This window comes from Podarcis filfolensis (assembly GCF_964270895.1).
Source record: "Podarcis filfolensis genome assembly, chromosome: 2".
In the NCBI taxonomy this organism is placed as follows: Eukaryota; Metazoa; Chordata; class Lepidosauria; order Squamata; family Lacertidae; genus Podarcis; species Podarcis filfolensis.
Genome location: NC_139605.1, coordinates 52752700 through 52767284, shown reverse-complemented (window position 1 = coordinate 52767284; position 14585 = coordinate 52752700). Strand labels below are relative to the sequence as shown.

The window sequence follows — 14585 nt, the reverse complement described above, 5'->3', positions numbered from 1 at the left end:
GGATTACAATGTAATTTTAATGGGAGATATGAATGGAGTGGTCTCTACAAATATGGACAAAGCACAAAAACAGGTGATCTCCAAGGACGGGAGATTACCTAAGACATTTTTTGAAATGACTGACAATATAAATCTGATTGACATTTGGAGAACAAGGAACCCTCTAGAGAGAGAGGGAACCTTCTTCTCTGAAGCAAAAATGACATGGACAAGAATTGACCAAATATGGATAACTAGTGGGATGGCATCAAAGGTCAAGAAAGTGGAAATCTGCCCAAAGACTTGCTCCGACCATAACGCTGTAAAGATGGAAATGAACTCAACAACAGCTGGTTCCTTTAGATGGAGGATGAATGACTCCCTATTTAGAGATGAAGAGGTATATAAAAAGGCCCAGAAGGCAGTTAAAGACTACTTTGAGATAAATCTGAGAACAGAAGTGGAAAAAAGAGTGGTTTGGGACGCAAGTAAAGCTGTCATGAGAGGATTTTTAATACAACAGAATGCCGTAAAAAGGAAGAGACAGAATGAGAGAAAGGACAAGATCATGGATAAGATAAAAGAAGGAGAAAAAAGACTGAGATCTAAACCAAAGTCTCATGAAATCCTGAGGGAAATCAAGTTTTATCAGAGACAATATATGGAATTGATGAATCAAGAGATTGAATGGAAAATAAAACAAATGAGACAAAAGACATTCGAATCGGCAGACAAATGTGGGAAACTTTTGGCATGGCAGCTGAAGAAGAGACAAAAGCAGAATACGGTTACCAACTTAGAAGTTGAAGGAAAAAACATTTATAAACCTAATGAGATTAGAAACTGTTTTCAGAGCTATTTCAGGAGACTTTATGCACAAGGGCCAGTGAACGACAAAGAAATTGAAGAATTTCTTTAAAAATATGGATTACAAAAAATTTCGGAACAAGACAAAGTGATTTTGAATCAGAAGATAACTGATCAAGAAATTGAGGGAGCCATTCAAAATATGCAATTGGGAAAATCTCCAGGACCGGATGGACTGACCTCCAGATACTACAAAGCTTTGAAAGAATGGCTTATGCAACCGTTGAAGGAGGTCTGTAACGAAATTTTGGAGGGGAAAAAGGCACCTGATTCGTGGAAAGAAGCATATATTACGCTTATACCAAAGACAGAGACGGAGAAGAACCAGGTCAAGAACTACCGCCCTATATCATTACTCAATGTGGATTACAAAATCTTTGCAGATATTTTGGCAAAAAGACTGAAAAGAGTTTTGGTGGGGGAGACTCATAAAGACCAAGCGGGCTTTCTTCCAGGAAGACATTTGTCAGATAATGTGAGAAATATAATAGACATTATGGAGTTATTGGAAGTTAATATTAATACTAAGGCAGTATTAATATTTGTGGATGCGGAGAAAGCCTTTGACAACATTTCTTGGAATTTTATGAAAAAGAATCTCCAAGGGATGGGGGTAGGCCAAGGTTTTGAAAATGGTATAAGTGCAATTTATTCTGAGCAAAAAGCAAAACTGATTGTAAATAATGTGGTCACTGAAGAATTTGCTATTGAAAAAGGGACACGACAGGGATGCCCAATATCCCCACTACTTTTCATATCTGTCCTGGAGGTTCTATTAAATATGATTAGAGAGGACCAGCTGGTTAAAGGGATTCAGGTCGGAGCTAAACAGTACAAACTGAGAGCATTTGCAGATGACTTAGTTTTAACCTTACAAGAGCCAGACACTAGTACGAAAAGAGTTTTAGAACTAATACAAGTATTTGGTCAAGTAGCAGGTTTTAAGTTGAACAAACAGAAAACGAAAGTACTAGACAAAAATCTAACAGCTGTTGAAAGGGAAAAGTTCCAGAGTGAAACTGGTTTAATAATAGCAAAGAAGGTGAAATACCTGGGGATTAATTTGACATCTAAGAATGTGAATCTTTTTAAAGATAACTATGAGAAATGCTGGACAGAAATTAAGAAAGACCTAGAAGTATGGTCAAATTTGAGACTTTCCTTGTTAGGCCGTATTGCTGTTATTAAGATGAATGTCTTGCCTAGAATGTTGTTTTTGTTTCAAACATTGCAGATTTTAGACAAAATGGATTGTTTCAAGAAGTGGCAAAAAGACATATCTAGATTTGTCTGGCAGGGCAAAAAGCCCAGAATAAAGTTTAAGATATTAACTGATGCAAAAGAAAGAGGGGGGTTTGCCCTGCCGGACTTAAAGCTGTACTATGAATCAGCGGCGTTTTGCTGGCTGAAAAGTTGGCTGCTTCTTGAAGACACAGACACTTTGGATTTGGAAGGGTTTAACAACAGATTTGGTTGGCATGCATACATATGGTATGACAAGGTAAAAATCCATCAAGGTTTTAAGAACCATATTGTTAGGAAAGCATTGTATAAGGTTTGGACTCGATACAAAGATTTGCTGGAAAACAAAACCCCCAGGTGGTTGTCACCAATGGAAGCTAAGGAAGTGAAAAAACTTAATATGGAATCTAAATGGCCAAAGTATTGGGAAATTATAGAACATGAGGAGGGGAAAGTGAGATTACAGAGTTATGAGAAGTTGAAGTCTAAAGTAAGAGACTGGCTACATTACCACCAGATAAATGAAGTTTTTAAACAGGACAGGAAAATTGGCTTCCAGGTGGAGAGGTCAAAATTAGAAACAGAGCTTTTGGAACCCAATACTAAGAATTTGTCAAGAATGTATAACTTGCTGTTGAAATGGAATACACAGGATGAGATGGTTAAATCAGCTATGATTAAATGGGCACAAGACATTGGCCATGACATTATGCTTGCTGACTGGGAACGGTTATGGACTACCGGTATAAAGTTTACGGCATGTAATGCCTTAAGAGAGAACATCATGAAAATGATCTATAGGTGGTACATGACCCCAGTCAAGCTAGCAAAAATTTATCACATGCCCGATAATAAATGTTGGAAATGTAAGGAAACTGAAGGTACTTTCTACCACCTTTGGTGGACGTGCCCAAGGATCAAGGTTTTCTGGGAAATGATTTATAATGAAATGAAAAAGGTGCTTAAATGCACGTTCGTGAAGAAACCAGAAGCCTTCCTCCTGGGTATGGTAGGCCAATTGGTGTCAAGGAAAGACAGGACGTTTTTTATGTACGCTACAACAGCAGCAAGAGTATTATTAGCAAAGTATTGGAAGACACAAGAACTACCCACACTGGAAGAATGGCAGACTAAGGTAATAGACTATATGGGACTGGCTGAGATGACCGGCAGAATCCGCGACCAAGGGAAAGAGACGGTGGAAGAAGATTGGAAGAAGTTTAAAATCTATCTTAAGAACTGTTGTAAAATTAATGAATGCTAAAATGTTTTGGGTAATGCAAAACAGAATTGCAGCGACTAGCAATTGGATATGAGAAATAAGATCTAAAGAAAGTCTTATATGGAAATTAGGGGATGCTGAAAAGATTGATAACAGGGATGCAGAAAGGGGAGGTATGGGGAAGTCGCCGAAAGAAGGTTAAGGAAAAAATGTTAAGAAAGTATACGTGTTTATATGTTTGTTTGTTTATGTATTGTCTTGTATTGTCTTTTATTATGTGTTTAAAACCTAATAAAAATTTTATAAAAAAAAAACAAAAAAACAGAAGTACCAAGGTAAAATGTTGATGGAAATGATAACATCAATGGGGCATTAGCAAGGAAAAGGAGAAGAATAATGACCCAACAAGAGAAACAGCAGGAAACGTGTGTTTTTCAGGACAGTGTTATGAACTACATTGATTCTGAGCGGAGGCCATTCCTGTTCTTCCTTGTTGAGAAACAGCTTTAAGAACGGAGGCATAAAATCAAACCTTTTCTCATACCAGCAAGAGAACAGCTGTTACCAGCCCAAGGGAGAAGGCATGTGTCCAAATGAGAAAATAAGGCCCATGGGGGATGCTCCTTAGGAAGCATCTTGCCACTTGCTCACTATTAATACAACATGCCCTGCTGGCATGCAGTTATGGCTTATACAGAAAGATGCCCAGCCTTAGAGTTATAAGTTCCAGTTCCAAAAACTCTGACTAGTTCTCTCTTGTCTGCTCTGTATGCAATTCTAGGAAAAGTAAGTCCTTGCAGCTCCAGTCCTACGAACGCTAGTTTGGAAATGTATGAAATGAAGATAAGCATAGGAATGTGTTGTGGGTTTGTCAATACCTTGGTTATAGAGAACAGGGTCCTTCTTGAGTGCAGGGCCATTCTGACACAGAACTTTCCAAACTGTGTGTCATGACATCGCGGTGTGTCATGTGAACACTCCCCGTGCTCCTCCCGGGGCTGGAAAGGGGTTAGTTTAACCTCTGGTTTGCTAGTAAAACTAACAATTACTGTGTTGCGAAATGACGTATGTGTAAAAAAAGTGTGTCACCAACATGAAGAGTTTAGAAAGCTCAATTCTAATACTTTCTATTTACAGTGGTACCTCAGATTACATATGCTTCAGGTTACAGACTCCGCTAACCCAGAAATAGTGCTTCAGGTTAAGAACTTTGCTTCAGGATGAGAACAGAAATCGTGCTCCGATGGCGCAGCAGCAGTGGGAGGCCCCATTAGCTAAAGTGGTGCTTCAGGTTAAGAACAGTTTCAGGTTAAGTATGGACCTCCGGAACGATTTAAGTACTTAACCCAGGTACCACTGTATACACTAAAATTGGTGAGGTGTTCTGATACTGTAGCAAAGGCTGGTTGTGTTTTTTAAAAAAACCATTATTATGTATCCTCAGAGAGCATAACAGTTAGTTTTAGCTATTTAGACAGTTTCCTTTTTGTAACAAGACTGCTGTCCCTAATGCCGTCTCCCTTTTCTCAGGACTTTGAACAAAAACAATTGCAGCCATGCCCCAAAGAAAGGATTGAATGTTTTAATTCTCTCCCTCTGTTCAGCAAAGGAACCAATACAGATATGCTTCAAGATAACCCGCATCCCTGTTCTTCAGCTAGGGAATGGAGATTAGCGGCGCTCTGCATCTTTACAGAAACGTATAGCAATAAAATAGAATAAAAACAATAAAAAGGCACTTCACTGAAAGTACCTAATAGCATGCAAGGCATTCAGGACACCTCAGTCCTTTGCATTGGGAACCACCGAAAAGGATGTGAGGGAAACCAGTAAAAGTCAATACAGGATAATAAAAAGGATTCGCACTATACTCCCCAACATTGCACAGATGAAAATAGGGACACCTGTGTACATCTCACATCAAGGGCTCCCTGCTTGAGTGCCTGCACTCCACTGTCACACATATCCACTATTGCTGAAGGCTCTTTTCTCCCTGCTGTATGTTGCACTCATTTACTCTTTAACAGCCTGTCCCATATTAGCGTCTGAAGCAGCTGTGATAGTAAACAGAGTGCAATAGTTTGCTTTTTTAAAAAAAATCTCCAGTAACTTGATGGAATATTTAATCTTACAATGGATCTCCGTCTGTCCTTGCTATAGAAGGCCCACTGGAACTCAAATGCATTCAGCAATATTTATTGTTTAGATAGGCAGCTAGGGTTTTTTTGGGGGGGCGGTGGCGGAGAAGGATGGAAAGAAACTGCATACAGTCTGCTGCATATATAGTGATTTTTCAAAAATATTTAAAACACACAACTCTAAATAGTGTACAAAAGGCAAAATAGGGACAGAGATTTGACAGGCAGATGTAACAGAAAATGGACTGCTGTTGAAAAGTATGCCAAAGGATCAATGTCTCAGCAAGTAACAGTCTGGAAAATTGTGGCATTTTCCACCAGTCATAGCTGGCATTTCTCTCCTGGCACAGTGCATGGATAAGAGAGGTTGGCATGGTCCAGAGCACAGAGGGAATGGAAGGAAGATCAAAGATAGCTAAAGGGAGGAGAGCTCGGGTTCTGTATGAGAAGGAAATATAGAGGAAAGACTTTTAGGAGGCAGTAACTGCCTCTCTTCTCTTCTTCTCCTCAGCCTTTTGAGACCTACTAGATGTACACGGGTGGCGCTGTGGTCTAAACCACAGAGCCTAGGGCTTGCCGATCAGAAGGTTGGCAGTTCGAATCCCTGTGACGGGGTGAGCTCCTGTTGCTCGGTCCCTGCTCCTGCCAACCTAGCAGTTCGACAGCAGGTCAAAGTGCAAGTAGATAAATGGGTACTGTTCTGGCGGGAAGGTAAACGCAGTTTCCATGTGCTGCTCTGGTTCGCCAGAAGCGGCTTAGTCATGCTGGCCACATGACCCGGAAGCTGTACACCGGCTCCCTCGGCCAGTAAAGCGAGATGAGCGCCACAACCCCAGAGTCGTCCGTGATGGGACCTAATGGTCAGGGGTCCCTCCCTTTACATTTAAGGTGATGCTGCTTAAGACTCCATCATTGTAGCAGGAGGTTCTCAGTGGTGGCCCCAGTAATACAAAACTCACTACAAAGTCATTCCCCACTGCTCATTCTGAGTCCAAGTTTTTACATAACATTGTAAATATTTCTTACTATGAACTCAGTGATGTTTAATGACTGAAGATTGTTATTTGCAGTTTTGCACTCCCTCTTTCCAGATGCTGCTAAATGTTCTGGTGTCGCTGTTTGTTGTTTATTTATTTTACAATTTTATTGTTTAATTCTTTATGATTTTTTGTTGTAAGACAACCTGATTTTTTATTTTTAAATGAGCTGGATATAAATGTTTATAGCAACCACAAAAGCCAGGTGCGACTGGTGATGATAACGATGAAATGCTTGCTTATTGATCTGCATGGCCTGAAGAGAAGAGCAAACCCCTTTTCCTGGACTGGTGGTGAAATGAGCCTGCCTGACAATGACTCAGGGAGCACAGTCAGAGGACGGATTTTGTAGCCATCATCCAAATGTTGCTTTCCAGTACCAGAGGAAATTTTCTTTCACTGCTGCTTATCTGTAATTCTGCAGAATCAGCACCATCTCCTGCTAATCAGGGCAGGCAGCTCGTAGGACACACTCAGAGGAGCAAAGGGACCACAGGATGTGCTAGCAGCAGAGAGCAGCTGCAGCGGCAGCAACTGCAGTAAGAGGATTTTAAAATCATTTAGGTTTTTTTCTTTTTAAGTTGGAATGAGTATTCAGAGTGGGCTGGGGAAGAAGGAAGATTAAGGGAATCAATGGTGCAGTTAGAGAAGAGAAAGAGATCCTCGAGAAGAGAAAAAGATCCACGAGAATCTCTCTTTCCTGTTCATTTTTCTTGCTCTTTTATTTTCTGTTTTGCCCATAGGTCTGCTACAATGGAGAGGAGCCACATGCATTGCAGTTAACCCCATATTTACTTTGCCGGTGATAGGCTTGGGCTCAATGAATCCATTGATGCCAAAAGAACATCACCAGGATTTACTGAAACAGAAGGACAAAAGGAGCACAAAGCCCCTGAAATGTGAGAAAGGGGGAGAGTAGGCTCAAAGGCAGAGCGGTCTCTGTTTACCTGCAGCTTCTTACCTGCAGCTTCCCCCATTTATAGACAAAAATAAAATAAAATGGGGAAAATGGAGGTTAAGTCTGGGGAAGATGCTTTCAGCTCGATCACCTTCCAAAATGCACCAAGAGCGGGTACACAAGCTCTCAGGGCAAAGGTGGGAAATCAGGGTTGCAAAGATATTGAAATTACCCTCACGCTTCCAAACAAACCTTGGTCAACTGCTTGGCCTCTTGTTTGGCCCCTGTTTTCAAAGACAAGTGGATTCCCTTACTTTCTTTTTCCTGTATCTTATAGGGGTCAGGTGCTATTTCCTTGTAAATTTCCTAAGCTCCCAATAATTTTGAGGAAGAATAAGGAAGGAAAAGCGAGAGAGAGAGAAAGAGAGAAAAATAGATTAGAAGTGGTGTAGGAGATGAATTAACCAGGCATAGCAGAGATGATGAAGGAGAGCGGGAGTAGAGTCTTTAAGCTCTTCTTTATACTGGGGGTTCTGAATGCCTGAGATAACAGAGATGAAATATGATTCGCTAATGTTTGCATGATGGCACAATGCCCCATGGGTCACAAACAACAGGCAAGAAAACATCTATGGCTTTTGGGGGGAGGGGGGAAGGAAGTCACATACAGAGGCCTTTGCATTGTTCACTAAGGTCAGCGCTTCTTGCTGTCACCAGCCCAGGAGGAAGGTTATGTTCCTGCCAATGGCAGATAACAACAGCCAGCATGGTGTCACCCCACAAAGACGGCTTTTGTTCACTCCCACAGCAAGTGTGCCCCCAACCCCGCAGCAGTAGCCTGTGACACTTTGATTAGACTCTGCTGCACACAGACAGTGGGGTCTCAAAATCTTTCAAATTATTCCTGTGCCAGGTACATAAACTAACTTCATAGCAGTGAGACTGCTTTGAGCAGAAGATTTGCACATTCATGTGAAAGCCTTATGATAATCTAGCCTGCCTTGTGTATGTCAAGATATTAATTAAGACTCTTGAATCAATTATATGACTAATGATTAGATTACAATTTGATAGAAATGCTCAGTCCTAATTTATCTATCTATCTTTTTTTCTAGGTAGCCTGGTGCAATTGTTAATCAATTTGATTGTTTACAAGTTTATGTCATATTTCTAGTACCAATCTATTAAGATGCAAATCCCATACCTTGAATCTACCCTTCCTGTTTAAAAAGCCATGCAAAATCCTTAATAGCTCTTGGAGAAATTGAGGAGGAGGAACTTGTGCTGCTACATGCTGAAATATTTGTGGAAATCCCAAGAATATGGAATTGTAAATTCTATTTAAACTTTACACAAATCTCAGAATCACTCAGGCTTTTGTTTCTTCTACTGTATGGTTTTATAATTATTATTTTGACTGGCAGCTTTTTCCTTCTGGATAAGTGCCACCTTTGCATTGCCCTGAAGATCCAAAGTCTATACAGCACTGATTATAATCCACAGAAATGGAAGTTTGTAGCTGACTAATATGGAACATCCTTCAGGTCGCTACATCAAAGAAAACACCAGGCAAGGGCAGGCTGGCATCTAAGCCACTCAGCATGGTGGCAAGTGGATAAAGAGAGAATACAGATACATTTAAAATCTATTTGCTATGCTGTTCCAAAGATTTTACCAGACAGGTGCCCATTACAAGTGCCAAATTGTAAAGCTGAAAATCCTTCTTTGATGCTGATGTTGTCAAGAGGGGCTAGGCTCCAAGGCACCCAAATCAAGGGACAGGTCAAGGTGGAGCATGCTAACCTCAGTGCTGTGGGGGCTCATCTGTCTTTCCTGGAACAATAACTTTAGCTGCTCACTTCATGTCTGCTTGCATGAGTCAACCATTGCCTGCTAGTCTTGCTGTTTTGAAATGCAGAAAAGCATAGAGGCTGCCCTCTGGCTCCCTGTGCTTGTGCTCCAGTGATGTTAATAATATCTTGATGGGAGTGGAGATGCTCCTATGGGAATCAGGCTCAGAGCTAGCAATTTGGAGTTGTCAGTGAGGCGACCTTGAAGCCCAGAGATATTGTCTGCCTTCCAAGGAGAAAACGGGCATCTGAGGGCATTTCTCTTGTAAACTGAAACAATAAAACCCACTTGGTTGTGGGCTTTGGTTTAAGGAAATGGAAGCTGGAATGATGAAAGCATAACCCAAGTGGAAAGAATCGTGCTCTATTATTGCTACAGGCAGAAGAGGCTCAAGGCCACCTTTGCTCCTAATATATCCTAGTAAGTCAGCTATAGTTGCCATGGTATGCACACTGCTACATACAGCAGAGGGGGAGGGGGAGAGGGAAACTATGGTGTCTATTGTAACACTGGGTTAGTTAAGAACATAGGAAAAGCCCTGGTGGATCATACCAAAGGATTACCTAGTCTAGCCCTCTGTTTCCAAAGTGGCCAACTAGATGCTCATGTGAAGCCCACCAGTAGGATATCAGTACAATAGCATTATCTTGATTATGTTCTCCAGCAACTGGCATTCAGAAGCCTATTGACTCTGAACCCAAAAGCTGCACCCATCATGACTGGCAGCCATCAACAGCCTTATCCTCCATGTCAAATCCTCTTTTAAGGATCCAACCTTACCACCTACCATCCAAGTAGGTGGTAATTATTGCATATTATAGTATCAAAGTCCATAGTTTAACTAAGCACCATGTGAAGTACTACATTCTTTTGTCTTTCCTGAATTAATGACCCTTAGGTTTCCTAAGTTGACCCTGGGTTCTTCCCATGTATGTTCTCCACACAATGCCTAATTTTAGAAACTGGGGAGAATATTCTGGCATGAACCAAAGATTTTACATAAGATTTTACCAAAGATTGGGCTTGGTTAGGTGCATGGGCCAGAGGTTTCTCATTCTCAGCATAGCTTTTGGAAATAGTGCCACCAAAGTTAACGAGAGTTAAATAAATCAAACCTACTCAGTTTTGAATAGTGACATAGAATCTCTTACATTAGGGTTATAACAAATCTGAACGATACCTGAATAGAAAAAAAAGTGAATTTCACACCTACTCTTCACAGGCATCTTACCCCATGTCTGATTGAATGAGAAGAAGCAGGTATTTTAAGTATTCCTCATTGTGATGCATGGATCTATTTTTAAAAGCTGCTTCCCCTACAGATACCATTAAAGATTGCAGAGGAAGAGGTGATGGGTGGGATGCAATTCCTATAAAGAGCCAGCTAATTTTTCAAAGCCTAAAATCTGGAAGCCAGTTTGCTTTAGCAGCACATGTTATGGACATTTTGTATATTTCAATAATTCATACTAACAGTAAAATTACCCAACACGGGAAAATAACTTGTGAAGCAGAGCAATTTGTGCCTTTGGCATGCCAGCAAAACACTGAATAAATCTAGGCTTATGAAACAAAATGCAGAGAAGTCAAACACATGGGTAGCAAACCTTGCCTACCACAAACTGCTGTTATTGCTAGACATGTTAAAGTTGCAGGATTATGTTGATAAAGTGTGCAGTAGTGTAAGAGTCACCATGCCCATGTCACTGGTGCAACCACCTTGCACTCAGTGCTTATAAGGGCAATGGAAGAACTATTTTCGGTGCTGGGAAATGCAGGACAGAAACACATTTTTTCAGGAAAGGCCCTTGGATCCTGTGCATGAATGACCAACCACTTTATATTTCTCATAAGAAATGAACCTCTTCCCTTCCCTAAATAGGTTTTAGCTTCTGATTTATTGAGAAATCAAGGCTTACTTGTTAAGGCAGCCTCTATAGCAGGAATGGGGAATTTCTGGCTTGTGAGCCTAATTAGGTCCACCAGTCCTCTGCTTTTGGACTGCCAGGCCAATTTTAGTCAAGACACGCCTTCCTGTCCTCCACCTGACATCACACATGACATCTGGTGAGGGGAAGGTAAAGTCATGGATGGGCCAAAGAGGGGTTTTGCAAGGCTATTCAAAATCCTGACTATCTGCTGATTGTTGGGGCTTCAAAGCACAGTGCAGGGTTCTATGAATACCCAGAATCATGAGTATGTTCACATGTTCTTTGGGGTCCTTCCAGGTTCCATTCCTGCCTGACTTCCCTGTTTTCCACATATGTACACTCCATATTTTCCCATTCACCACAGGCCCTAATGTCCTTGCCTTCTTCTTTCCTCTTTCCTCCTTCCTCCTTCCTTAATAGAAATTTCCATTGTGCCACAAGAGGTCTCAGTGGGTTGCACATTGCCATTCAGTGTGTGTTTCACCCCTTTGTCTTTTCACAAATGATGCTCTGGTTGACTCTCAGGTCTCGAACTCACTCAGGTGTAAAGTTATAACCACAGACTTTAGCAGTGCTCAGAGTGCTTGCCCTTTGATCCTTTAAAGAAGTAAAAGGAATGTCAAGTTACCTCTATAAAAAATAATCTATCTCACTGGAGCAAGCAGAATGGCAAGCTGTGGAATGTGCCCTTTGCTGTGGGAGAACTATTGTTTTGGCAAGGGGGTGGGACTCAGCATTTCAATGTTGTTGTTGTTTTTAGTGAACTTCACTGCAGGGAGCTTTTTGCTCCCCACAACCACCATCTCATTCTTCTAAATAAGTTTATCAGAATATGGATTCCTTTTATTAAGAGACAGCAAAAGGAAAAGCATTATATCCTTTCACAGATAGCAGGTTTGGATGTTGATTCTGGTGACGAAGGTGCTCATTTATATTAGGAGAGGAAGCTGAAAAAGAAAGTGGAAAGGGATCCCAAGCTTTATCAAGCCTAACCTCCTTAAGGCTCTCTCATTGCCTGTCCCACCAGATTACCCTACATATTCTGCATAACACTGTGCTATAAGCAGAGAAGAAGAATGAAGACGGTGTCTAGTGGGGACACTCTGATGCCCCCCGAAGCGGAGAACTGCTCTCCTGTAGCATCTATCAGCTAGAATATGAAACGAGACAGAAGAAGAAGAAGAAGAAGAAGAAGAAGAAGAAGAGGAGTAGTAGTAGTAGTTTGGATTTAATATCCCACTTTATCACTACCCGAAGGAGTCTCAAAGCGGCTAACATTCTCCTTTCTCTTCCTCCCCCACAACAAACACTCTGTGAGGTGAGGGGGGCTGAGAGACTTCAAAGAAGTGTGACTGGCCCAAGGTCACACAGCAGCTGCATGTGGAGGAGCGGAGGCGCAAATCCGGGTCACCAGATTATGAGTCTACCGCTCTTAACCACTACACCACACTGGCTCTTTAAGAAACTTATTTGTCCTAATGCTGTCTCTGAAAGGAAGGGAGTTTTCCCTCTCTTTTGTCTTCCTGTAACAATTTAAATGCATTTCCGAGCAGAATGCCACGATTTCTTGCTGAGCTTTAGCGCCGCCATAATTACAAAGTCAAATGCAATCATTAAAACAGCAACATTTGCTTGTCACCATCTTAGATTGCTCTTCACCTCCTCCTGAACAAACTCCAACTGGAATGAGTTGCATCAAATATTATTAAAATGTGAATGCCATTGTATTCTTATATGCGAGAACCCAACCGCCCTGCCCCCCACAACTGGACTGAGCAAACCCTTGCCTGTAGGGCCACCTCTTAGCACATCAGGCCTCTTGCGCTATTAAGATGGCACGTTCATAACAGAGCTCTCCACAGCAACTCAAAAACAAAGCTTTTAACTGTTAGTTTTACCTCCATCTCCTGCTGTCTGCCTCGTCTTATTACCTGCACATGCAGATAGAGGCGATACAGAAAGTGAGCTCAAAATGACTGAATTCACTTTCATTTTGGCTGGCCAGCACAGGGATACTAACAAGCAAATAGCAGGGCACCTGTAAATACAGAGCTTTCTGGAAAACCAAGGAGCTGGAAAGAAGGAGTGATGGGGCAGAGGAAGAAAAAGGAAGTGGAAAATAGAGAGAATGAAGACACAATGGCTTTGTGAAGTATTCTGAGAATGAGAAGCAGAGGGGAAAAGATTTATTTTAAGGACCTCATTGTATTCAAGAATTTATTTTAATTTGGTCACTTCATATTTATATTGACCTACAATGAATTTCAAAAGGAGCAAGCACATTGATAGAGCCACACCCACCTCTAAAGTGCCTGGAATGTAATACAAACCCTGCTGTAAACATAGTGAGAGAAGACCTGTGAACTGCAGAGCAGCAGCTGGAATGTGAAGGCCTTTCTTTTACCAGACATATGTATTTATAGAAGCACTTACATCAGTTGTGCTTCTTTTGTGTTGGACACACAAACAAACACCCGTTGCATCTGGGTTTCAAAAAAGTTCACTTGCAAGGAGGGGTTTGACAGCACATGTAACACTGAAGTGTAAGTGTGTATGTGTCTGTGTTTGTGTGTGACAGACAAAGAGACAGGCAGGGTGTGTGGTGTGGTGTGGTGTGGTGTGGTGTGGTGTGGTGTGTGTGTGTTCAATCCTTGATATGATTAGAGGCCACAAAAAAGAGGTTTACCTTGATGTTGTCTTGCCAACGATGGGCTTTCTGAAATTTCTCAGCCGCATCAGCCAGTCTCTGAAAATGGAAAAGAGAGAGGGTAAGTCCACAGAGAGGTAATGTGAACTGCAATAATGAAAGAGGAGTTATTTTAAAGCTGTTCTAGCACATATGGAACCAGCTACATCATTCCTGGGGCTTACAAGGTAACAAAGCATTTTCAGCACCCTTACTAAAGCAGTTCTTGTTATGAAAAGAGATTAATTAAAGGTTTATGGGTTCCCATGACCATCTTCTGTATGCAAATCTGATCTTGTTTAATTAAAGGAGCAAACCTGTGAGAAGCCTTGTGCTTCAAAGTCTTTTATGAGGTGAATTTACTTTCCTTCATAAGGGAGGTTGGCTTCCATTGGCATTTGTGGGCAAAAATGGGCTGCAATCTGTGATGATGTTGAAGTTAGGGCAAAATCTATCCTCTGTCCCTAATGCGAGAGCTGCTCATGGGATCTAGGATTTGCCTTCACCTCAGTAATGCCTGCAATGGAAGCAACTTCATTTCTCCCACATTTAAGTTAATTTGGTTAGTTAGTTAATTGAATCCATGCATCGCTTCCCACCACCAAGAAGGTCTGAGTGACTCGCAAAAGATAAAATGCAGGGGGTGGGGTGGGATACAATCTATAGCATAATTCAACCTGCCTGTAGTTTAGGAATGACCCTAATTTGCTCCTATCTCAAATGCGTTCTTGCCT

The 14585-nt window shown here is 41.4% G+C and overlaps 1 protein-coding gene across 4 annotated transcripts in view; it reads right to left on the bottom strand.

Annotated features, from left to right (window-relative positions):
• The window catches only part of CACNA2D2 (calcium voltage-gated channel auxiliary subunit alpha2delta 2), a 513451-nt gene that overhangs the window by 223883 nt on the left and 274983 nt on the right, over positions 1-14585 (bottom strand). For all 4 annotated transcript variants that reach the window (XM_083603285.1, XM_083603286.1, XM_083603287.1 and 1 more), the window contains one exon: positions 13852-13911. In XM_083603285.1, the coding sequence (XP_083459411.1) occupies positions 13852-13911 (60 nt within the window). The remainder of the gene's footprint in view (positions 1-13851; positions 13912-14585) is intronic.